Source organism: Micromys minutus (genome assembly GCF_963924665.1).
Source record: "Micromys minutus genome assembly, chromosome: 10".
In the NCBI taxonomy this organism is placed as follows: Eukaryota; Metazoa; Chordata; class Mammalia; order Rodentia; family Muridae; genus Micromys; species Micromys minutus.
The window spans coordinates 62,117,214-62,140,516 of record NC_137979.1 but is presented as its reverse complement, the minus strand read 5'-3'; the positions used below and the strand labels follow the sequence as shown (position 1 = coordinate 62,140,516).

At 48.4% G+C, this 23,303-nt stretch overlaps 3 protein-coding genes across 13 annotated transcripts; 2 read left to right on the top strand and 1 right to left on the bottom strand.

The window, feature by feature from the left end:
* The first annotated feature begins 66 nt into the window (after positions 1–66).
* On the top strand, positions 67–3,658 carry SRSF2 (serine and arginine rich splicing factor 2). Of its 6 annotated transcripts, none has more exons than XR_013975188.1 (4): positions 67–1,008; positions 1,253–1,939; positions 2,584–2,689; positions 3,197–3,658. XR_013975188.1 is itself a non-coding variant. In XM_080923801.1 (3 exons), exons 1-2 carry the CDS (start codon positions 647–649, stop codon positions 1,554–1,556), a joined length of 666 nt encoding a protein of 221 aa, XP_080779927.1. In that variant the 5' UTR covers positions 73–646; the 3' UTR covers positions 1,557–1,563; positions 2,584–3,658. The 6 variants fall into 6 exon arrangements, 2 of the variants coding, with proteins under 2 accessions (XP_080779926.1, XP_080779927.1); XR_013975191.1 differs by having other exon boundaries at positions 72–1,008; positions 1,253–1,563; XR_013975189.1 differs by having other exon boundaries at positions 2,584–3,658.
* A 72-nt stretch (positions 3,659–3,730) lies between these two features.
* METTL23 (methyltransferase 23, arginine) lies at positions 3,731–8,646 on the bottom strand. 4 transcript variants are annotated; one of them, XM_080923797.1, is made up of 6 exons: positions 8,359–8,597; positions 6,181–6,305; positions 4,909–5,013; positions 4,283–4,520; positions 4,124–4,208; positions 3,731–4,036 (listed from the first exon to the last, which is right to left on the bottom strand). In XM_080923797.1, the coding sequence occupies exons 2-6, from the start codon at positions 6,205–6,207 to the stop codon at positions 3,871–3,873; spliced, it is 621 nt and encodes a 206-aa protein (XP_080779923.1). In that variant the 5' UTR covers positions 6,208–6,305; positions 8,359–8,597; the 3' UTR covers positions 3,731–3,870. The 4 variants fall into 4 exon arrangements, with proteins under 4 accessions (XP_080779923.1, XP_080779922.1, XP_080779924.1 ...); XM_080923796.1 differs by lacking the exon at positions 6,181–6,305 and having other exon boundaries at positions 8,469–8,646; XM_080923798.1 differs by lacking the exon at positions 6,181–6,305.
* Positions 8,647–8,777: 131 nt separating this feature from the next.
* Positions 8,778–15,229, top strand: JMJD6 (jumonji domain containing 6, arginine demethylase and lysine hydroxylase). 3 transcript variants are annotated; one of them, XR_013975163.1, is made up of 7 exons: positions 8,778–9,151; positions 9,498–9,886; positions 11,067–11,353; positions 11,865–12,000; positions 12,463–12,556; positions 13,279–13,417; positions 14,679–14,814. XR_013975163.1 is itself a non-coding variant. In XM_080923002.1 (7 exons), exons 1-7 carry the CDS (start codon positions 9,023–9,025, stop codon positions 14,808–14,810), a joined length of 1,263 nt encoding a protein of 420 aa, XP_080779128.1. In that variant the 5' UTR covers positions 8,778–9,022; the 3' UTR covers positions 14,811–15,229. The 3 variants fall into 3 exon arrangements, 2 of the variants coding, with proteins under 2 accessions (XP_080779128.1, XP_080779129.1); XM_080923002.1 differs by having other exon boundaries at positions 11,865–11,962; positions 12,468–12,556; positions 14,679–15,229; XM_080923003.1 differs by lacking the exon at positions 12,463–12,556 and having other exon boundaries at positions 14,679–15,229.
* Positions 15,230–23,303: the final 8,074 nt, after the last annotated feature.

Sequence of the window (23,303 nt, the reverse complement as noted above, 5' to 3'; positions counted from 1 at the left end):
CAGGAGCGCCGGGAGAGGGGAACGAGAGGCAGCCAGGGAAACAGAGAGGCAAACGGGAGCACAGTATCCCCCCTGACAGGCGGGGCTGAAGGCCAGACAGAACGGCGCGTGGAGCCCGCGTATTGGCGTGGGGAGGAGGGCGGGGCCCTGGTGGGGAGCGCTTCCTCTTCCTCCCTCCGTAGAACTTAGTTCTCTCCCCCTCCCCGCGTCCTCGCGGGCCTCGCCCACGGAAGAGCATTTGGCGGGCTTTCTAACTGCCTTCAGGGGGCCGCTCCCCCTCCCCACAGCAGTGACTGCGCGCTTTCCGCCTGCCCGCCGCGCCGTGCGCAGGCGCGCCCGGGAGGGGCGAGGCGCGCGGCAGCGACGTTACGCAACGCGGCAGAATGAGCCAATCAGGAGATTCATTTCCGGGTGGCGCGGGAGCCATTTTGTGACGATGGATATAAATATGCGCTGGGGCCCGCCCGCCGTTTAGTTGCTGCTTAGGAGTCCTTCCCGTGAGGGTGCTCTGCGGCGGCCTTGCAGCTCCCGGCTGATCCACGCGGACTGTAGTTAGGACTGTAGCTACCGAAAGCCGGAGGGAGCCGCGTTTCCTGAGAGCGAGGGCCTATCCAGGGCGTTAGGGTCCCGGCGCCGCTTCGCAGCCATGAGCTACGGCCGCCCGCCTCCCGATGTGGAGGGCATGACCTCCCTCAAGGTGGACAACCTGACCTACCGCACCTCGCCCGACACCCTGAGGCGCGTCTTCGAGAAGTATGGGCGCGTCGGCGACGTGTACATCCCGCGGGACCGCTACACCAAGGAGTCCCGCGGCTTCGCCTTCGTCCGGTTCCACGACAAGCGCGACGCCGAAGACGCCATGGACGCCATGGATGGGGCCGTGCTTGATGGCCGCGAGCTGCGGGTGCAGATGGCGCGCTACGGCCGCCCGCCTGACTCGCACCACAGCCGCCGGGGACCGCCACCCCGTAGGTACGGCGGCGGCGGCTACGGGCGGCGGAGCCGCAGGTGAGTAGGGCCGAGGGCGGAGCGGGAGGCGGACGGGCACAAAGGTACGCGGAGCACGTGGAGCGGGCCCCTCCCTCGTGGCCCGGGCGGCGGCAGGGCCAGGCCACTCCGTGCGAGACCCCGCCTCGCGGCGAGGGAAATGGCGCCTGGCAGCCAGATAATGGCGGCGGGGCGGGTAGAGCGGGCGGGGCAGGACCGGCGGCCCGTAGCTCACCCCGTCGCGTCGTTCGCGTCCCACTCGCAGTCCTCGCCGCCGCCGGCGCAGCCGATCCCGGAGCCGGAGCCGTTCCAGGTCCCGAAGCCGTTCTCGCTACAGCCGCTCCAAGTCTCGGTCCCGCACTCGTTCGCGCTCGAGGTCGACCTCCAAGTCCAGATCTGCCCGAAGATCCAAGTCCAAGTCCTCGTCGGTCTCCAGATCTCGATCCAGGTCTAGATCCAGGTCCAGATCCAGAAGTCCTCCTCCAGTGTCGAAGAGAGAGTCCAAGTCTAGGTCGCGGTCCAAGAGCCCACCCAAGTCTCCAGAAGAAGAGGGAGCAGTTTCATCTTAAGAAAATGGTAATGTCTGCGGGAATCTGAGACACGCCCTAACTCCCGTGGGGTATGGAGTAGGTTTTTTGAGCCGTGGTAGCATAAAAGAGACTCCTGGTGTTAAAAAGAGTACTGCTACTCTGAAGTTACTCGGCTTTGGGAGTGCTGAAGAGGGGTCTGCAGAGAGGATTGTGTAAAGCTTAGATAGTAATGGCTGTTTCATGCTGTTTGAGACCTATTAATGAAAATGACTATTTCTTGCTGTTTTTATCCAACGTCTGCATTTTCCCCCTTTAAAGCTGCGGTCTCCTGTTTGATAAAAGAATATTGGCCAGTATTGCAGATTTTAACTGATTTGGCTGATCCTCCAGGGACCAGTTTCTGTGGGCGTGTATTGGAGCAGGTTTGTCTTTAAATGTTAAAGATGCACTATCCTCATAGAGAAAAACAATCAGTGCAACTGTGTTGTACTGACTGGGACTTCTTACTCTAATGGATGAGGCAAAGGAATTGCAATTAAGAAGCAATGCACTTTTGGAATCCCAAAAGGAAGTTACAGGTATTGATCTGCACCGGGTGGGGAAAGGATAGTGTGTCTTTAACTCTAAAATTGTTTGGTCCTATTTTTCTTTTTTAAAGGAAAGGGCCCTAAGTAGCTGATTAAGAACATCCTCAACTGCCAAATGTTTCATTTTCAAACATCTTAAAGTGTAGACTAATTTCTGAGAGCAAGTTTTTGTTTGGATACAGCCCCATCCTGCCCTCCCTTTTTTTTTTTTGTTTCTTTTAAACCCTCCCTCCCTTGCCTTTTTTTTTTTTTTGCCTTGGTTATTTGGCCAAGAATCACATATATCCGAGCGTGCTGGTGGTAAAGCTCCCATTTGGGCCTCTTAAAAACTGATAATGGCCGGGTGGAACCTTCTGTAACCTACTTGTTTCACCAGAGCCTTAGTAAGTACATGCCTGCCACTGAAACCAAAACCACATGTATACTTTGGTACCTTTGTAGTGGTGGAAAGTAACTGAACTCTTTCTTTTCAAATCTAGATGGATCGGCAAGCAGCTTAACAGAGGACTTTGGGGGAAAGGACCACAAACTCAGTCCATCGGTCCGTGGAAGAGTCCTTGGAACAAGCAACTGGCTATTAAAAAGGTTATTTTGTAACATTTGTCTAACTTTTTACTTGTTTTAATCTGCCTCAGGTGGCAAACTTCATTTTATGTGCCATTTTGTTGCTGTTATTCAAATTTCTTGTAATTTAGTGAGGTGAGCGACTTCAGATTTCATTATTGGATTGGATATTTGAGGTAAAATTTCATTTTTGTTTATAGTGCTGACTTTTTTTGTTTGAAATTAAACAGATTGGTAACCTAATTTGTGGCCTCCTGACTTAATAAAGAAACATGTGCAGCCATTTACATACAGCCTAAAGCTGTCAGCAGATTGACTCAACATTGCCTTCACTCCTTAAAAATTAAAAACCTATGAAAGTTGGTTGTAATTTGTTCATATATGTTATTTACCTTCAGGTCTAAATGATAATCTGAACCCAAATTTGTATAAAGACTTTTCAGGTGAAAAGACTTAATTTTTTTTTTTTTAAGGATTGTTTACCCAACACAATTCTAATCTCTTCTCTTATGTATTTTTGTGCACTAGGCGCAGTTGTGTAGCAGTTGAGTAATGCTGGTTAGCTGTTAAGGTGGCGTGTTGCAGTGCAGAGTGCTTGGCTGTTTCCTGTTTTCTCCTGATTGCTCCTGTGTAAAGATGCCTTGTCGTGCAGAAACAAATGGCTGTCCAGTTTATTAAAATGCCTGACAACTGCACTTCCAGTCACCCGGGCCTTGCATATAAATAATGGAGCATACAGTGAGCACATCTAGCTGATGATAAATACACCCCCCCTTTTCCCTCAAAAAAAAAAAAGCGCAAAATGGTAAATCTGATAATTTTTGTGTTGTGAACTTTAAAAAAAAATCAGAAAATGTTAAGGAAGCAAATGGTTTGTAACTTTGTAAGTACTTAAAACATGGTGTATCTTTTGCTTATGAATATTCTGTACTATAACCATTGTTTCTTTGTTTGATTAAAGTGTTTACTTGGTGTTAGCTTTTTTGAGAATATGTCTTGGTCTTTTATTTTCTTCAGCTTAATCTAAATACTTTTAATTAAACAAGCTCTACTTTAGTGGCATCTCAATATCAACTTTAATTACTAAGATCAGTCCAAGTCCTTTTCAAACCATCTTCACAGCTCTGAATTTTCTCAAGGGAATTCATCTTTATGCCAGGTTATTCAGTCTTGACATTGGCCCAGAATAGCTTGGGGTACAATCAGAAACTGTCCTTTGCAGGGGAGATAATCAGCATTTCAATAGTGTGTCTTCCTGGAAGGGTAGACTCTGCTATGTCTTCTTTGTCTGCATCAAAAGACTCCAGAGGAATGTGCACACATCTCATATCCCATTTGTAGAGCAAGCCTTCAAGTGACCAGTCAGCACTTAAAAGAAAGATGATTTTTGTCAACTTTAGGTCTTTGTTTTAATGCATTTCCATTATTAAATGGCTGAAAGTTGTCCACACTCACCTTCTGACCTGGTATGTAGACCAAAATTGAGCTTTGGGATTCTTCTGCATCAGAAAGTATACTGTGGCTAAAATGCTTTCAAAGTCTGGGAAGGGGTGAGGTTCTTTTAAGTTGGTTTGTAAAGCATATCTGGCAAAGTTGGCTATAAATTAAACTTACCTTCTGGTTCAAAGAACACATCAGATCCAAGAATGATGTCTTGTGGTGGCAAAGACAGAATGTCCTTGGCTATGTGGCCCCATGTCAGTCCTACCACTTGCACCTGTGGCAGGTTATTCATCTGGCAACTTTGCCAACAGATATCCAGGCAGTGAGGAAATGCTGAGCTGTCAGATAGTATTACTTTAGCACCACATTTTGCAGCCAAAATCCCTGGAAGGCTCACTCCAGCTCCAATCTAAATGAAGATGGTATTTAAGAATAATTTAGCTTTCCAATATCAAATGAGATATTTTGCATGTTTCTGGGTTTGAGCATCTGTTGCATCTCAAAGCTGGGACTAAGGGGATATAACACTGCCCCTGGTGACAAGCAGTCTAAACTTTAGGTTTAGGAATTAATTTCCTTTAGAGTGTGTACTTGCTGCAATTCTTTTTGAAGAATTATTTTATGTACATGAGTGCATTGTTATCTTAAGCCATACCAGAAGAGGACATCAGATCCCATCACAGATGGTTGTAAGCCACCATGTAGTTGCTGGGAATTGAACTCAGGGCTCTTCCCAGTTCAGAAACTTTACCAAACAAAATGAAGTATGAAGGCACAGCATTCTAGTAACTGGTTACCTCTAAGACAGCTTTGCCTGGCAGAAGTCTTCTGTGAAACCACAGGTATTGGGCCAGGACTACAGCACAGGGCCAAACATACATCCCATACTGGACATGCAGGACCTGCAAAAAAAAGTTAATCTTTGACATCCACTGACAGTCCTCTCTGTTCTGAAACCTGTGTTTTTAGTCCAGTGCCGCCCAGGCTGGCCTCCTGCCCCAGTCTCCTAGGTGTTGGAATTAGTCTACAGTGTACACCATACATATTACTGGACAGTGATGCGAAAAAACAAGGGTATCTGGTAATAAAGGCTGCAACAGTAAAGCAAAACGATATGAGGGTGTAGAAGGGACAGACAGGCAGGGTTGCCCAAACAAGTGCTGTTTGACTACAGCCCACAGGCATAACTGAGTGGGAGATCAGGAGTTTTATTGGCCACAGAAGTTTAGAAATTCTAGGTACAAGAAGATACTGGGTTTCTTCTAAACAAAAATAGCTATCTCTTTTTTTACATTTACTTTGTTGGAGGAGGGGGCATATATGGAAGTCAGGATTTGCCAGCTGCTTCCACCATGTAGGATATAGGGGTGGGTAAAATTCAGGTCAGGCTGTCCAGCTTGGAGGCAGTGACTTTACCTGAGCCATCTCTATCCTTAATTGTTTTTGATTTTTTTCCAAGACAGGGTCGTCTGTGTAGCCCTGGCTTCTGGAACTCACTCTGTAAACAAGACTGGCTGGCCTCAACTTCAGAGATACACATGCCTCTGCTTCCCAGGTGCTGCAACAAAGGCATGTGTCATCACTGGCTCATTTTTGCTTTTTAAAGACACTGGTCTCTTGTAGCTCAAGCTGTGTAGCCCAGGATGACCATGAGCTTTTCATCTTCTTGGCAGTACTTGCTAAGTACTAGGACTGCAGCTATGTGCCAACACAGCTAGTTTTACCAAGTGCTGGGAAGCAAACCCTGTACCATCTGAGCTGTGTCCCTATCTCTCATCCCTGTATCCTTGGAAGCTTGACTTGGACGTACCCTGCATTACATGTCCCTCAGGAGGAGGCATGTGTGGAGCTGAATTCTAAAAGACAAAGGAGAGCCTTTTAGAATCTTTCAGGGCTTGAGTCAACTCCAGATACTGTCTCCATAGGGTAGTAATCCAATGCCAGGCACAAAGCACTGCATATTAGCAACAGAAATCTAGGCTTCCAGCCTGTCTTCTGGAGGAAAGGGTACCCTGATAGCCTGGCAAACAGCAAAGCTTATCTAAGCTGTACTGGAATCAGGGCCATACCTCATTCAGTTCTCGAACAAACTGCATGGATGGGTATGGTGGTGCACAATCACTCCAGCAATGGAAGGGGGTTGGAGACTGGAGGGCCCCAAGCTCGAGGTCAATCAAGCCAAAATGTCATGACCCTAATTAAAAATAGCGATAATAGGGATTGAAAAGAGCTCTCCTTTTCCAGAGGACCAGGGTTAAATTTCCAGCACCTTTATGGCAGCTAGCAAACATCTGGCTCTTCTGGTTCCAAGTGACCTAACAGCCTCTGAGGCCTCTAAGGACACTACATGTAGGTGGTGCAGGCAAAACACCTATAATCATAAAATGCCCATGTTGTGACACGCCCTTTTAATCTCAACACTTGAAGGCTGCAGTGGGTGGATCTCGAGTTCAATCAGCCAGGACTGTATAGACTTTGATTCCAAAATAAACTATTTGGGGAGCAGGGAGGGAGGGCAATTGATACTGACAGCTGGAGGTAAGAAGTATGAAGAACACTGGAGAATAAATGATGGGAAAAGCCAGAGGAACATTGCTTTGCTTACTTAAAATTACAAAAGTGTATACGTGTATATTTATGCACATGGTTTAAATGCGGTTATAGGGCAAACATAGGGACCAGATGGGTGATTCAGCAGTTCAAAGAACTTCCTGATCTTCATTTTTGAGACAGTCACTATGCTGCTGGGCGTGTCCTGGAACTGGCTATGCAGACTATACTGGCCTCAAACTCCACTGATCCTCTTGCCTCTGCCCCTTAAATGCTGGGATTAAAGGAGGGATTAAGGGCATGACCACCATGCCCAGCAAAAAAAAAGAATCTATGAAAAAATAAATAAAGCAGAGTATGGTGGTACACGGCTTTAATACACCTGAAAGGCAGAAGTGGGCAGATCTCTGGTAGTTCCAGGCCAGCCAGAGCTGCATAATGAAATCCTGCCTCAATATCAATGCCTAAGCATGATACCCTGACTCATATATACACATGCCTACAACACAATGGGCTGGGCTTTGAGTAAAGGCCTGGCCTGCTAGACTTTACCTTTGAGTACATTAAAAATAAAGACCTGAGAAGAATGTTTCTAGAAGAAATGCAGATCTTTGTATAAAGAAACTGGGCTTCTTTACTCATAGAGAGTATCTTTATTCCCTCAATTTGTAAGGAAATTCAAGAGTTTTTGACATGAAGACATTTGGAGGCTACAGGAAATAAGTTCTGATTTGGTCTGCTTCTTATGCTGTGTTGTCCCCTGTAACACAGAAATGCTGAGACAGGGCAGACAGAAATAAGCAGTACATGGGAAAGTAAAGAGCTGCTTATCCCTGAGTCTGGTTGAAATCTCTCACCAGGTGAGGGTCAAATTGAGTACAACTAACAAAACATCACTGTCCAGTTTGTCTACAGAGGAGCAAAGTTCTTTATACAGAGATATTTCAAACCAGAATGTTAAAATAACAAAAACCAGCAACGCCTGGTGATGCACACCTTTGACTCTTAGGAAGTGGAGACAGCCTGGTCTACAGAGCCAGTTCCAGGACAGCTACAGCCAGAGTGAGACTGTCTCAAAACCACACAAAGAAAACAAAATAACAACAAATGAGCTTCTCATGAAGCTGTCTCACCTTGAATGTAACCTCATAGCTGTAACCTGTAGCTTTCTGAGAATCTCACAAGATTATAGGACCTTGTATAAAGTTTCCTTTGACCATTGTAGCATACAGTTCTGGCGCCATCACTGTAATCCTTCCTGTCCAATGCACCTCACTAGTCACCCTATGGTCTTATTTACTAAAAGTTTCATAGAAACTCCTTAAGCAATTTAACTTTAGATGTTATCAAATCATGCATGCGGCTATTAAGACATTTCGGTGCATTATTCTGACTTGTGAAGCCAGTAGTACCCCATGCCTTCTGTGTCCTTTCCCTAAATGTAAACTGCCAAACTTAAATCCAGGTTATATTATTAGGATATCCCTCAGTGGTGGTGCACTTGCCTAACAGTCAGAGGTTCAATCAAAATTACCCAGAGGTGTGTGTTGGGGGGGGGGGCTGTTAGATATATTGATATATGCTTTCAAAAAAGTTCTTACGTTACCATCACAGGACAAGACAGCCACTTTGCTGGTAGAATTCAGTGTCCTGGCATGGTCCCTAAATGTCTCACTGGAGCACATTTAATCCCTTACCGGGATTCATACCAGATCCGATGTTATTGAACCAAGCGAAGAACTGAAGGATTCCCCACTCCCGACGCTCTAACGAGGGTGCACTTCCACGTGGGTACCACTGCACACACCTGCGGGACCCGGATCTCCAGCACGGCCCCTTCGGCTCCGGAGCCTGGCTTCTCCCGGAACCGAAAGCGCCGGGCTCCGGCCATGAGGCCGTGCTCGCACGGAGGGGAGTCCAGGGACGCCGGGTCAGGGGGCGGTGCACAGGACGGGCCCGACCGGGTCCTAACCAGACACAGGAAGCTGGAGGCTACAGCGGGCCCGGCCGGAAGCGGACAGCCCGGAAGTGTTGCGTAGACCAAAGCTGGGAGGTGCAGGGCGTCATCGACGCGACCTTCTCAACATGGCGCCCAATTGGCGCGCGTGAAGGCGGATCCGGCAAGTCGCTGAGGCCAATGGAGGACCGCATGAGGCGGTGGGGCGGGGAGGACGGCCACTGTTCGCCCAACCCGAAGCTCCGGTGGTGGCTGGGGAGTGAATTTTCTGGAAGGCGACTTTAAAGGCGCCGGGCCCGGAGCGAAGGGCGTTTCGGTGCCGCGCCAGCTGGGGAGGGCGCATTTGGTGGCAGGAAGCGAGCCGCGTCGAGGTCGTGGCGGAACCGGACGGCGAGCCGCTCACGATGAACCACAAGAGCAAGAAGCGCATCCGCGAGGCCAAGCGGAGTGCGCGGCCCGAGCTAAAGGACTCGCTTGATTGGACCCGGCACAACTACTACGAGAGCTATCCGCTGAACCCTGCGGCCGTGCCGGTGAGCGGGGCGTGGGACCCCACTCAGCGGCAGTCCGCCTTCGGTGCCCGTTACCCGAGGGCCGCTTGTCCCCCGACGGGGCCTCGCTGCCAGGCTGTCAAAACTCGCTCGTTCGTGGGAGCTTCGAGCCCCTCCCTCCCTTGAAGGGGTGGCTCCGGGTGCGACGTGCTCACTCTCACGCACGTGGGCCTCCCTCCCTCCCCATGGAGGAGCAAAGGCTAGTTCATTGCTAATGTGTGTCATTGCTAATGTGTGTCTTTGCTAATTGGCCCTGTGGGACACCTTTATCCGCCACTGGACTTCTTCCGGTGTCTTAACGGGACAGGTCTTTTTGTTGTTCCCCCAGGATAACGTGGAGAGAGCTGATGCTTTACAGCTGTCGGTGAAAGAATTTGTAGAGCGGTACGAAAGGCCTTACAAGCCCGTGGTTCTGCTGAATGCACAAGAGGGCTGGTCCGCACAGGAGAAATGGACTCTGGAGCGCCTCAAAAGGAAATACCGCAACCAGAAGTTCAAGTGCGGTGAGGATAATGACGGCTACTCGGTGAAGATGAAGATGAAATACTACATCGAATATATGGAGAGTACCCGAGATGACAGTCCCCTTTACATCTTTGATAGCAGCTATGGTGAACACCCCAAAAGAAGGAAACTTTTGGAAGACTATAAGGTGCCCAAGTTTTTCACAGATGATCTTTTTCAATATGCGGGGGAGAAGCGCAGACCCCCTTACAGGTAAAGTATTTCACATCAAGTGTTCAAAAGCGTTTGATAGTGACTGGCAGCAGTAGCACACACCTCTAATCCCAGCACTTGAGAACAGCCGGGGCTACACAGTGAAACCCTGTCCCGAGGGAAAAAACACGCACAAACCCAAAAGCCTTCTAGAGGGGACTGGAGAGATGGCTCAGTGGTTGGGAGCACTGACTGCTCTTCCAGAGGTCCTGAGTTCAAATCTCAGCAACCACATAGTGGCTCACAACCATCTGTAGTGTGATCTGATGTGTGTGTCTGAAGACAGCTACAGTGTACTTATATACAATGAATGAATAAATCATTAAAAAAATTAAAACCTAAAACATAAGGTTAGTAGAACTCTAACCTTGTAAAAGCAGTCAAGGGTCTTTTTCCCTATACATTTGACTCCTACTTGGGAAGATGATTCCATTGGGGGAGGCGGGGTTCCTCTAGACATCAAACTTACTCTCCAGGGCATCTAGAAAATTCATGTATGTATACATACAGGTGTGTACACACACGCACCCCCAGTGGTGCCTGCTGCCTGATGTTAGAGGAGAGGGTCAGATTCTCTGGAACTGCAATTATGGATAGTTGTGAGCCATTGTGCCCCATGTGGGGTGCTAAGAATTGAACCATGGTGCTTTTGAGAATTCGGTGATGCTTACCTGAGTGGCTTCTCCTGACCAGCCACAGGGCATGGAACCACTGATTTACCAAGGATGTTTTACTTCTAGTTTTATAAATGTGATTCTTGTACTGACTCACTGTGTTACCAGGCTGGCCTTAAACTTCCAGAGATCTGTCTACTCCTGCCTGCCTTCTAAGAGCTGGGCATTAAAGATGTTCAGGATTACACCCAGCTTGGTTTGGGTTTTTGAGATCAGGGTCTCTGTGTAGCCCTGGTAGACCTTGAATTGACAGATCACCTGCCTCTGTCTCTAGGGTATTGGGATTAAAAGCTTGGCATCCCATACCCAGTTGATGTAATGTGCATCAGTGGTTGGTTGGTTGGTTTGTTTTTCTGTTAGACATCAGTTCGTGTAAGTTCACTTAATGTTGTATGCCAGAATGAAGAGTCTCTGAAGACAATATAGTATATGATGTTGTATTATAGAGACTTTACATCACACACATTTCAGATCACCTTATATGACTTCTTGTTTGTAACCTCTAGGTGGTTTGTGATGGGGCCACCACGTTCTGGAACTGGGATTCACATTGACCCTCTGGGGACCAGCGCCTGGAATGCCTTAGTTCAGGGTCACAAGCGGTGGTGCCTCTTCCCAACAAACACACCCCGAGAACTCATCAAGGTTACCCGAGAAGAAGGAGGGAACCAACAGGATGAAGCAATTACCTGGTTTAATGTCATTTATCCCCGGACACAGCTTCCAACCTGGCCACCTGAATTCAAACCCCTGGAGATATTACAGAAACCAGGAGAAACTGTCTTTGTACCAGGTATAGATGAGCTAGAAGAAACATTCTTGTCAGATCCACCTGTTCCAGACTTGTACTGTATTGTCATTTTGGAGTAGAATCATAGAAACAGGAAGGCCCTTTCTATCTACTGGGTGTGTGTACTCCCCCCTGTGACGATAGAGTTAGGGTCTCAAATCCAAAGGGAAAACATCTTCATTCCCGTGTGTTTGGTGGTCTAGACTCTGCCTGCTCTCCCTGGCTCTCTGCTGAAGTGAGTGCAGAACTGGCTTGGGTTAAGTTGGGAAATTCCAAGCAGCCAGAGCTGGATGGTTGCAGTTTCCATCGGTGAGAGTTCAAAGGCGAGGGGTCCTCCTAGAACTTGGCTCTTAGAGTGTTAGTCACAGCTAGGTCACTGGAGGCGGACTGATCGCTCAGCTCTGCCTCATAGGCCTGTAAACCATGGAGACTACAGGCCGCCTGTGCTGAGTTAGACCCCAGGGTGTGTCTGCAGGGCTGATCCTCACTGAGTTCTTCATTTGTTGGATTTCAGGGGGCTGGTGGCATGTTGTCCTCAATCTTGACACCACCATTGCCATCACCCAGAACTTTGCCAGCAGCACCAACTTCCCTGTTGTGTGGCACAAGACGGTAAGAGGGAGACCAAAGTTATCAAGGAAGTGGTATAGGTGAGACACTTTTTATTCCCTTCTGCTCTGTTCCAGTTCTTTCCTGAAAGATGAAAAGGGGAGAGTTCCCTGCTGCAATATTGTGCGTGGGAACTGCTGGGGCTCACAGCCCTGTGGGTAGAGAGGGCCCCAGGTCAGGGCTAGTTGTCAGGGTATCTGCTAGCCTCCAGGTGGCAGGGTGCGGCTGGCTCTGCATGTTTGATCAACTTTACAGTCAAGACTTGGCCATGATTGGGATCGTTTCTTTGTTTCCATGCTGTTTCTCCTTTTTTCTTATTCTTTTTTATTCTTGTTTGTTTGTTCATTTGTTATTTTTAAAAATAAAAACTAGCACTAGCCAAAACAACCACAAAAGCCTTTGTTGAGGTTTTTATTTTCCCTGGAAACATTCATTTGAACTTACTACCTTCAGTTCTTGTGAGGCAACTGCCCTGGAGACTTAGCTCCTCTGTTTATCCACAGAACAGATACAGCACGGGCAGCGGCAGTGCAAGCCACCCCCAGCCAGCCCGTGCCACTGTGTCCCAACCCTGACCTGGAGGGACCAGCTCTCGGGGTAAGAGAGGGATTCTGGCTTGCTCAGTGCTCTGCCTCCCTGCTGAGAGGCCAGCAAGGGTGGTGGCTGCTCTTCCCCCTGGACTCTGGGGCGTGAGGCCTACTTACTCCGCCCTGTCAGCCACTGTGTGCTGCGTGAGGCCACTTCAAGGCTTCAGATACATACAGCAGGTCCTTTGTCACTGGTCACAGTGGATATCAGGTTAGGTTGCTGCTGGGGCGGGCTACTGCTCTAGGTCAGCTCGGTTTCTCTTCCAAGTGAGGGGGTGGTCTCTCGTGTGACATCTTACTTCTTATGGACCTAATTATTTCTGCTCTTACTAGTGTAACCTAACCAGCTCCCACTCCTCTCACTAGCACCATGCTTTGGGAAGGAAAATGAGCCAGACAAGGTTTAGGGAGAAAAGTAGTAAGAGGGGCAAATTCTCTTAAAGGAAAAATCTTAAGGACCTCCCCCTCCTTCAGGAAACTCGGCCTCCAGAGGTGTGTGGCTGGTGCCCGTGCAGGTGTGTGGCTCTAGAATGCTGTTTTCCTGCAGCGAATGTGGACAGCCTGTGTGGTCCGTCCTAGCCCAGTTGTGGCACCTGGAGCCACTCCATCCAAAGCACTAGGCACTTCCAGGTGCTGTAAGCAGTGGAGGCCTCCACTTTGAGTCTGTGTCATTTTGAGTGGGTGTTACCACCAGCTGTCACAGCCCTGAGAACAATACCTCTTGCCCTTCAGGATCTTGAAGCAGGAGCACCCTGAGCTAGCAGTCCTCGCCGACGCTGTTGACCTCCAAGAGTCCACAGGCATTGCCTCTGACAGCTCCAGCGACTCTTCTAGCTCCTCCAGCTCCAGCTCGTCAGACTCAGACTCAGAGGTGAGGCCCTCGCCTGCCCAGGCCCCCAGTTCGAGGGCAGTGGATCTCAGTTTCCTCATTCAGGACAGGTGCCGTCCTTCCCATGATGGCACCCATTTACAGCGTCTCACACGTGTGAGCTCATCTCCTGCAGAGGTGCCTGGGTGTGTGAAGGTTTGTGAACCGGTTGCCTTGTGATCATGGGACACACAGTGTCAGGATTCAGACTCTTTATTCTGACCATGCACAAAGCCCTTGTTAAAAATTTGCCCTGTGGATGGTGTTGTGTAAGTCTAGAAACAGGCAAGCCCAGTGACCTGCTTAGTTAACACCAGCTCAAGGTGAGAAGGATTGCTGCTGGTGTCACTGTGCTTATATGTCCAGCCTAGGAAGGCCCTGTAATCAGATGTTTTATAATTCAGAAAAAAGGGGAAGAAGACATTTTGTCCACATGGAATTCTTGTTTTTGTTTTGTGGTTTCAATTTTGGGTTTTGTTGTTGTGTTGTTAAATTTTGGTTTTGTTTCTTTCAAAACAGGGTTTCTTTTTGTAGCCCTGGCTTTTCTAGAACCTAGTCTGTGGACCAGGCTAGCCTCAAATGCTGGATTAAAGGTGTGAAACACCACGTCGAGTCTTTTTTTTTTTTTTTTTGAGTGAGTGTCTCTCTACATATTTCTAGCTGCCTTGCTTGGAACTCATTATGCCAGCTAGGCTGGCCTTGGACTAACAGGCCAACATGAATCTGCCTCCCAGGTGCTGGAACTAAAGGTTTTTGGTTTTGTTTTGTTTTTGTTTTTGAGAGTCTCTCACTCTGGCTGTGGCTGTTCTGGAACTCTCTGTAAACCAGGCTGCTCTTGAACCCACAGAGATCTGCCTGCCTCTGCTTCCTGAGTGCTGGGATTAAAGGTGCGCTCCACCACACTCTGCGAGGCCTTTTCTATTTTAACATCTATTTTAACTGGTTTGCAGTCTCTCTGTAAAGATCATGGTTCCTCTGTCGATACACTTCACAGTGAATATTGTTTAGAAGAGAGGAAGTGCTCTTGGCCCTGAGCTCTCTCTCCAGCACCTACAGCTTCCGGTGTTCCGTTGGCTCATGTGTGTGCCTGTGCATCTAAGTATTTACTGTAGTACACACGTGGAGGCAGAAATGACTTAGGGGAGTTGGTTCTCTCTTATCGAGTGAGCCCCAGGGATTAAACGGAGGCCATGAAGCTTAGTGTCAAGCCTTTATCCACTGAGCTGTCTGCCGGCCCTGAATTGTTTTTCCTCCCTGTGTCCAGTGTGAATCTGGGTCAGAAGGTGATGGGACAACACACCGCAGAAAGAAGAGGAGAACTTGCAGCATGGTGGGAAATGGGGACACTACCTCACAGGATGACTGCGTGAGCAAAGAGCGCAGCTCCTCCAGGTGACCACATGTGGCCGCTGTGGCTTGGGAGGGCTGACACACCCAGAGAACAAGGACACTCAGATGGGAGTTGGTAGCATTGGTACAGTGGCTTTTCTCTGTCTTAGGGGCAAAGGTGTGTGGATGGTGCCAATGAAACCCCTTACCTATTTAATAAAAACGACTACATTTTAGATTGTGGACAGCTTTCCTTTGGGCATACTCTGGTCTCCCTGTGCTTTTTTCCTGTGCTGTGTGTGTTGGGGGTATACCTGCTGGTGTGTATCCTGTTGGGGTGATGAGATCTGTAGGGGATCATTGGAGCAGTTGTTGTCTCTGAAGGCTGGACAGGCTTCCTATAGAATATCTTAATCATTTCTCTAGACTTGTTTTCTTTTCTCTTTTTAAACAAGATTAGTTCTAAGTAAATCAGATGTGTTTAATCCCAGCATGTTGAGGGCAAAGGCCAGCCTGGTTTACAGAGTTCTAGGATAGCCAGGGCTGTGCAGAAGAAACCTGTCCCAAAAGAGAGACAAAGAGATTGGATTTAAGTTAACTTCAAAACAAAAAAGCATTTGCTGGCTCCTGCTCCAGTGTGGATAGTGATGGGCCCACAGTGAAAGGTGGATTTACCCCGTGTGTGCCAGTTGGAGCTGTGGGACATGCAGCATTCTGAAGTGCTTGACTGCTGTAGGCGAGAGACATCTCCTGGCCTTCCTTGTCTCTGAGCAATCTGAAACTGCATAATGAATGTCCAGGATCCTGGTTTTCTTTTCTCCATTCTCTGGTGTGAGTGGAATTGATGGGGAGAATCATGTTGTCCCTCAGTTGAGTCTATGGGGCTGGTTGTCCTTTCCACTGCCATGTTCTCATGTGCTCTGTCTGTGAGTCATGTCACACACCCCATCTGAGCTTGGGAAAGTGACCGTAGGCTGTAATGTGAGATCTGAGTTTTTGCCCATTTGAGGTAAGGACAGTTGAGATAGTATCTGATTACATAATCATGCTGGCTTTGAACTCAGGATCTTTCTGCTTCAACCTCTTCAATGCTAGGGTCATGTTCCATCAAGCTGCTTGCCGCTTTATTTTCAAGACGGTTTCTCTCTGTAGCTGGCCTTGGCTGTCCAAGAACTCTTGTTTGTAGACCAGGCTGGCCATGAACTCAAAATGTCTGCCTTAGCTTCCCGAGTTCTGGGATTAAAGGTGTGTGCCACCCTACCTGCTGGGGTTCAGTTTTCTTGCTGCTGTCTAGCTCTGGCCCAGCCTTGCATCTGCCCGCCTGTGCCAGTCCCAGTCAGTCGGTTGTGCTTTTCTTGGCAGGATTAGGAACCCCTGTGGAGACTGCTCTTCTGAGCCATTAGACTCCCAGGGGGGTTCCTGTGTAAGCTATTGGTTGTCACCTACCTATTCTCAGTCTTCTGCTTCTACCAATTAGCCTCTGTCTTAGACTGGATCTTCCTTCTCTGGCCCAAGTGCCTTTCTTTGGGCAGATGCTGGTCTTACTGTTCCCAGGACTGTGTAAGCTCAGCCAGCACAGCCATGCTGGCGCTGACACAGTGGGTAAGAGGGCTCTGTGCTGTCGTGTTTCAGCATGCTGGATCTTACTGTCCTTCAAGTGTCGCTCAGGGCAGTGACCCTGCTGTACACCCTTCACCATTGCTGACCATTCTCTGCTGTATAGAATCGTTCAGAGCAGGGGAGGTTGGAGTCTCAACATGGTATATTTTGGGGAACAGTAGAACACATGCTTGGGCCTCAGGGCAGGTGTCCTGGAGTTGTCATCTCAGAACAAGTGTTGTAAATAGGCCAGGTTCTGATGGGTGGGTTCCCACAGGTGCTAATGAGGAATGCTTTGCCTACTCCACAGGGGACTTCTTGACCTGTGTCCCCATACATGTCATTAGGATACATCAACAATAGCTTGTACATTCAGGAAAGAAATCCCAGGTTGGAACTGTCATGTTTCAGAATCTGTGGGTCCTTCTGAACAGCTCTGGTGGGACTGGGTGTTGCAGGATATTTGATCACACAGTGAACCCCAAGATTGTGTTGTTATTAAAAAAAACCCTGTTTCTAGTTGTGATGTGACTCAGTCCTTCCTTAGCACACACCTTTAATCCCAAACAATGAAAGTAAAGTTAGTTTGTAGAAGGAAGCAGCCATGTTTGAAAGTGGTGTCTAATTGGATGGCAGACAAAGTGGCAAATCAGAAAGATTTGACAGACTAGAATGTGCCTGACTCTGATGAGAAGAGAGAGGAAAGGGAAGCTACTTGACAAGAAGAAAAAGACAAAGGAGTCAGTTTTCCTGGAACTGTTGTTTAGAGACAGGTTACAGAGAGAGAACAAGGTGAGGACAGAACAAGCCCAGAGATGAAAAGGAGCCAGAAGATTAGAACAAATTGGCAGAGTTAGTTTGAGGTCAGACAAAGCAGAAAGTCAGAGACAAAGAATGAAGCCAGACCGAATCAGTCAGCTTGGAAAGGAGTCTGAGCCAGAAATAGCTGAGTTGGCCAGCCAGCCAGAGCTCAGAGAGAGCAAGAAAGGGTGAGTTTATTCAGCATTAAGTCTTAGAGGCTGAAAACATTCTAGGCTGAGATTACATTGTGCGGATACTAGAAGCTCCCGGTCAGCCTCTGACACACAGTTACTGCATCTGGTGCTGGCTGGCAAGCTCCTTTCTTGCCCTTTACACTGTCCTATAGACAAGGAAGTTTAGATGAGTAGAGGGGACTTGTCCCAAGTGAGACTGACCTAGGGAGCTTCTGCAAACGTACTGGAACTGTGGTACCACCTGTCAGAGCACCCCAAGACACAGGAACTTCAGGTTGCTGTGTTTGGAACCAACTATGGCTAGCTGGGCAGGAAGATGTGCATCCTTTGCAGAGGTGGTGTCTGGCTCAGCTGAGAACTGTCCTGGAATGGCATAGCCTCCTGGTCCCGTGGGTCGGGGACCTGACTTTACATCCCTAGTGATGTCCAGGTGGTTTTTCTATTTGAAAAGCACTTGTCTTCAGGAATTTATTCTCTGTTAATACTGGAATACCTCATTCACCCGTTCTGACTCTTCCTTTCCAGCCTGTTGAGACAGTGAGATGGCGCTGCAGGAAATAAGGGTATCTCCAAGACACCCGCTGAGCCACCATGGTAGAATGAGAACTGACACAGAGGGGGGAGAACGGGGCTGGAGAGGTTGGTTTGGTTCCCAGCACCCACATGGTGGCTCACAACACTCTGTACTCCAGTTCCAGCAGATCCAACAGTCTTCTGACCTCTGCAAACGCTAGGCATACACACATGCACATAAAATAAATCTTTTTTTCCCGAGACTGAGTTTCTTTAGCCCAAGGTTGTCCTAGAACTCAGTTTGTAAACCAGGCTGGCCTCAGACTTACAGAGATCTGCCTGCCTCTTCCTCTGCCCACCCCACCCCCCAAATGCTGGCATTAGAGGCCTGTGCCACCACTGTCCAGGAAATTTAAAAACAATCTGGTATGGTGACACACCTCTAATTCCAGCATTAGGAGGCAGAGACAAGTAGATCTCTGTGTTGAAGGCCAGCCTGGTCTACAGAGTGAATCCTAGCCTTCCAGGGAACATAGTGGACTTTGTCTGGAAAAACAGCAGCAAAGTAATAGTGGTTTTTTGTTTGTCTTTTAAATCTAATAAAAGAAGAAACTGAATCAGGCAGTGCATGCTGTAGCACAGTAACTGTTGGCAGGCTGAAGTGGGAGGATCAGTTCAAGACTATCCTGGACCACAGTGCAACAGAAGTTAGGCGAAGGGGTCAGGAGTTCAAGGCCAGCCTCAGCTACCAAGTTCAGGCCCAGCCTTGGCTGACTGAGATCCTATTTCAAAACAAAACTTGAAATAAAGTAAGCAATCAAAGGAGAGATCTCTTTGATACTTAAGGGATCTGATGAGACATAATGTTAGTCACCTGGGAGATGCCGATCTCAGATGGAGAAACAGCTGCCAGAAGTGCCTCCATCACCAGCCACCACCAGGAAGGGAGCGTTGGGCCACGCCACAGTGTATGGTTTAGTCCACCGAGACCAGAGGTTCCGTATCCCTATCTACTTACTGACCTGCTGTACACATCAAATACACTTCACTGGAAAGGAGAGGTAAGGAAGAGGGGCGAGGACTGGCCAAGTGCTCAGGACAAGGAGGTGACGCCTCCCACCTGTTCCCTTTCTCTTGGCCATGAGCTACAACAGCAACAGTAGAGAATTCAACAGCACTAGACTGCTGCTAAGCCACAGTTCCTAAACCAAAGAGAGCAAAGGGAGCTCCATCTGATGAGAAAGAACAGACCTCCAAGTCTTTGGGAAGGTAGTTCATAGTCTGGTGAATCGCATACTGCACAGACACCTTGGGGACCTCGGGTCACATCTGGCAGAGAAAGCAACTGAGCAGGAGCGCCAGCCTGTCTTTATGCTATTGCTGATGCCCAGGTTCTAGACATTCAACCCTGAGCGCCTATATCTGACAGGCCCTGTTCTGCCCGTGTGGAGCTCAGTGGGCAGCCGCCTCTAGTTCACAGGCTAGTGAAGAGGGAGGCTTGAACAAGTGCATTGCAGGCCAGGTGACAATTGCAGCTCTCACCAATGTTAGACCCAAGGACAGAACGCAAGCAGCATCCTAGCTGTGTGCTTGAATGAGCAGGAACTACAGCAGATGTAAAGATGTGTAGGAGGCAGGTGTGAGAACGCAGCTGTAGACCCTTAGTTGTGTGTGGTGTGGTGTTCTGATGAGTTCAAGGTGGGGGTCTGGCTCCTCTTAACACCCCCTGCCTTTGTCAGGATGTTACACTGAAGTGGAGTGCCTCCCTGGTGACCCTCAACCGTGTCTCATTGTTTAGTTCTAGAACTGGAACTAAAGATATCCCCCAGGGATCTCCCCAGGGAGAACCTGCCCAAGCCTGCTGTCTCCATGGTAACTGGATGCCACTTAGGAACCAGACTGCCCTAAGCTCTTGTTGCTGTGTGGCCCTTAACTCATAACTTGTAAAGCTCGTTTGTCATTTTGAATAAAGCAAGTGGATTTGGGATTGTGTCTTTCCGGAGTTTCTTCCTGTTTCTTCTCATCCTTTAATTCTAAGGCCAAGGTCATTGAAATCTTTTTGTTTTGTTTAATTTTTTAGACAAGGTCTTTTTCTGTAGCCCTGGCTGTTCTGAAGCCTGCTATGTAGACCAGACTGTCTTCAAACTCAGAGATCTGCCAGTGCCTGTCTCCTGAATGCTGGGCTTAAAGGCCAAACCTGATTGATAGCTAGGACTACCGAGACCCTGTCTCATAAAACTTTAAAATACACTTTATACTTTTAAAAAAAAAAAAAAGATGGCCTTCAACTTCGGACCCTCCGACCTCAGCATCCTGTATGCTAGGCTACAAGTACATGGAAAACAAATGTGGCTAGGGAACGGAGACATGGCTCATTGGTTAAGAGCACTTTTACAGAGAACCAGGATTTGGTTTCCAGCACCCATAGGATAGCTCACAGCTTGAACAAAATGGGGGGCACGTGGAACTGTGTCACCAGACAAAAACTGGGAAGGTTGAGCGGATTCCAAAACCCCAGTATTTCTCGTATCTGAGAAAGGTAAGAGTTTCATCTACTCCTGACCCCATTCCTGTCCTGGAGTGTGACCACAATCCCCCACATGAGGACTGTGACCACTAGTCCCATAGCACAGAGTTCTCCACGCTACTGAGGTGTCTAGATGGGCCTGAGGGTTTAGCCGATAAGCTTCCCTTCCTGGACATTTTTTTTTTCCTGCTAAAGGTATTTAAGGTCCACCCTGAGTAAGTTATATGCACCCATTTTCCACAATTATCAGTGAATAAACAGCTTGGACAAGCAAGGACTGTCACCAAGAACATGCCATAGGGGGAAGCCTTCATACAGAGTCACACCGCCTAAATATCCCCTGAGCTGAGCTGAAGATTCCCGTCCCTACCCACTGGCCCCCAGCTCATCACCGTCTGTAGTAGTACCCGATTAATTACTTAAATTGATCCTGGCCGTGGTGCATTTTTCACTATCCTTCCCAATGTTTTTTCTGGGTTCCCAAGTGCTTTCACACATGCGCAGCCTTTATATTTTGATATGCCTAAAACAGCTCAATGGCTGGACCATTTCCTAACTTTCACATAGCTAGTCTACCTCCCTCCAATAACCTCAAGTTATTACTAAATCCTATATTCTATCTCGGCTGCCCTGGACCCAGACGTGCAGCCCTCTTGGCCCACTATCCCCCAGCTCCTACTTGGCCCTCTGTCCCATGTAGCCCCCTTCACTTGGTGTCCAGGAGTTTGGGAACCCCCTGGCCTCGGACTGGTCACCAGTCCTCGAGGCCCCCTAGTTCCCAATTCTACAAGATTCTCAGAGGTGACTGGATGCCAGGGAGTTTGGGAACCCCTACCTCCTTGGCCTCAGCCTGCCATCATTTCTCACATGGGCCCCCATCTTAGGCTGTGTTCCGTCACCCTGCACTCTGATGGCGGTAAAGATGGAAGGTAGCCTAGTGCTCTCCTGTTTTGTCTGCCCAAGCAGAGCTCACACACCCCAGCAGCAAGATGGAGCAGAACGCAGAACCGTACCTCAACTCCAGTTCTGGGGAAACCTCTTCTGGCCTCCACAGGCACCAGGACTGCATGGAATGCACAGACATACACGAAAGCAAAACACCCCAAAGTAAATCTAAGACACAAAACCTGGGGGGTCAGGAGGGTGTACAGGTAGCTCACCTCTGTGGTCCCAGCACTGGGAGGGATCAGTGTCTTAGACTAAAATAAGACTCATATATGATGTATGTCCTGTGGGTCAGGAGCCTAGAGACAAAGCCTTTTTGTATAGTTGAGGGTTTTTTGTTTTTGTTTTTGTCAACTACGGATAGCTAAGAGAAGACATGGAGCTTAAGCCCAGAGGCTGTGGTTCTAGGACTGAGCTCTAACTGCCACTGGGGAGCCTCCTGTCACGGCTGGAGCTCATCTGTGATGACGCTGGTTTTTCCAGGTAAAATAACTGCTCTGCCCAGTAGGATGTAGTTCAATGGTAGAACGCCATTGTATGCATAAGTATGGTGGTATGCTTAGAATTCCTTTCCCTCCACCACAAGCCAACAACAAAACAACACTGATCTAGCATCTAGCCAAAGCTGGAAGCCCATTTTGTGTGAGCTGAGACTGCTCAGGTTGGTCTACTGGACTTTTCAAATAGCTGAGATTACAGTGTGCACCGGCATCCCAGGCTTGGAAGCCCAACCCCTTTCTGTCCTTTTGAGACATGTAGCTCAGGCTGGACCTGGACTTGCTGTGTAACCCAGACAGGCTTTGATCTGGGGTTACAGGCACACATCAACAAGTCCAGTTGATTTTTTTTTTTTTTTTTTTTTTTTTTTTTTTGTCCTTTGTTTCTGACAAACTGTGCCTAAAGGGTGGGTGGAGTGTGCTAGGGAAATACACAGTTGGTACAGTGTGTTTTTTACACTTGGCTCAGTAGAGCCCTGGGAAAGATATGGAAAACAAAAACCACCACCACCCCTTTTTTTCTCCTTATTCCATCCTTTTTCTGGAGCTGGGATGGGAAGGAACAGCACCATCACAGCTGTGAGCTCCAGACAGTAGCAGCAAGAACTCAGGCTATACTCACAGCTTAAGGGGGACGTGTCTCCTCTTCGTGGTAGTTGACGGAACACTGTGAATGCTGCAATTGTGGGCCACGCTGCCAACAATCCACTTTATGAGAGATATTCCTTGTCTCTTTCTGGCGTGGTCTCATATGCAGCCTTGACAGCCCGGGGCCTGCTTCTGCAAACCAGGCTGTATTTAAACTCACATAGACTCATCCATCTCTGTCTCTGGAATGCTGGGATCTGGTATCAAAGTCGAGAACCACCATGTCCCCAAAGTGGAAACGTAAGGATTCTTTGGAGAGTCAGTTATGTCAGAAGGTGTTTTGCTGGGGCAGACACGGGAAGGGTTGTTTTCCTGAAGTGGACAAGGTGAAAGGCTAAGGCGGAGTCGTGAAGGGACATCTCCCGGAAGCAGACATGGGAGAGAGGATGTTCTGCTGCGGCAAGCATGTGAGAGGACCCGAGATGATGGATTCTTTGCTGAGGAGATGCATGTATTGGTCCACCTTGTTTTGCCCAGTTGAGCTCCATTTGTTGGGACTCCATGGATGTTGCAGGAATGTTTCACGAGATGTTTGCAGGGAGTAGATGAAGGATTTGATGGAGGGAGAGGCTGAGCTAGGCTTGCTGATAGAGCTGGCTGTGTAATGCTTCTTGGTCTCCCCTCATTGCTGATCTTCCCTTCCCTGAGACATGGCAAAGAGCTCCGGGTGGGCGTCTCTCCTGACTAGTGCAGAGGCTGATTTGTGTTTGCTATCCTGATTGTGCTGGACTGCAAGTGTATCCGTGAAGTGTTTGCGAGTGGATCTAGCTGCCGCGGCTAACCTGTGAACAAAACTGTCAATTTCTAGTCAATACAGACCGAAGTTGCTCCAAATA

Coding starts and splice junctions, on each gene's coding strand:
- JMJD6 (XM_080923002.1), top strand. CDS start 9,023: ATGAACCACAAGAGCAAGAAGCGCATCCGCGAGGCCAAGCGGAGTGCG. Junction 11,963..12,467: donor CTGTTGTGTGGCACAAGACG/GTAAGAGGGAGA, acceptor TCCACAGAACAG/ATACAGCACGGGCAGCGGCA. Junction 13,418..14,678: donor CGTCAGACTCAGACTCAGAG/GTGAGGCCCTCG, acceptor CCCTGTGTCCAG/TGTGAATCTGGGTCAGAAGG.
- METTL23 (XM_080923796.1), bottom strand. CDS start 8,552: ATGGCCGGAGCCCGGCGCTTTCGGTTCCGGGAGAAGCCAGGCTCCGGA. Junction 4,521..4,908: donor CAGGCAAAGCTGTCTTAGAG/GTAACCAGTTAC, acceptor ATCTTCATTTAG/ATTGGAGCTGGAGTGAGCCT. Junction 4,209..4,282: donor TGTGTTCTTTGAACCAGAAG/GTAAGTTTAATT, acceptor ACCCCTTCCCAG/ACTTTGAAAGCATTTTAGCC.
- SRSF2 (XM_080923800.1), top strand. CDS start 647: ATGAGCTACGGCCGCCCGCCTCCCGATGTGGAGGGCATGACCTCCCTC. Junction 1,009..1,252: donor TACGGGCGGCGGAGCCGCAG/GTGAGTAGGGCC, acceptor TCCCACTCGCAG/TCCTCGCCGCCGCCGGCGCA.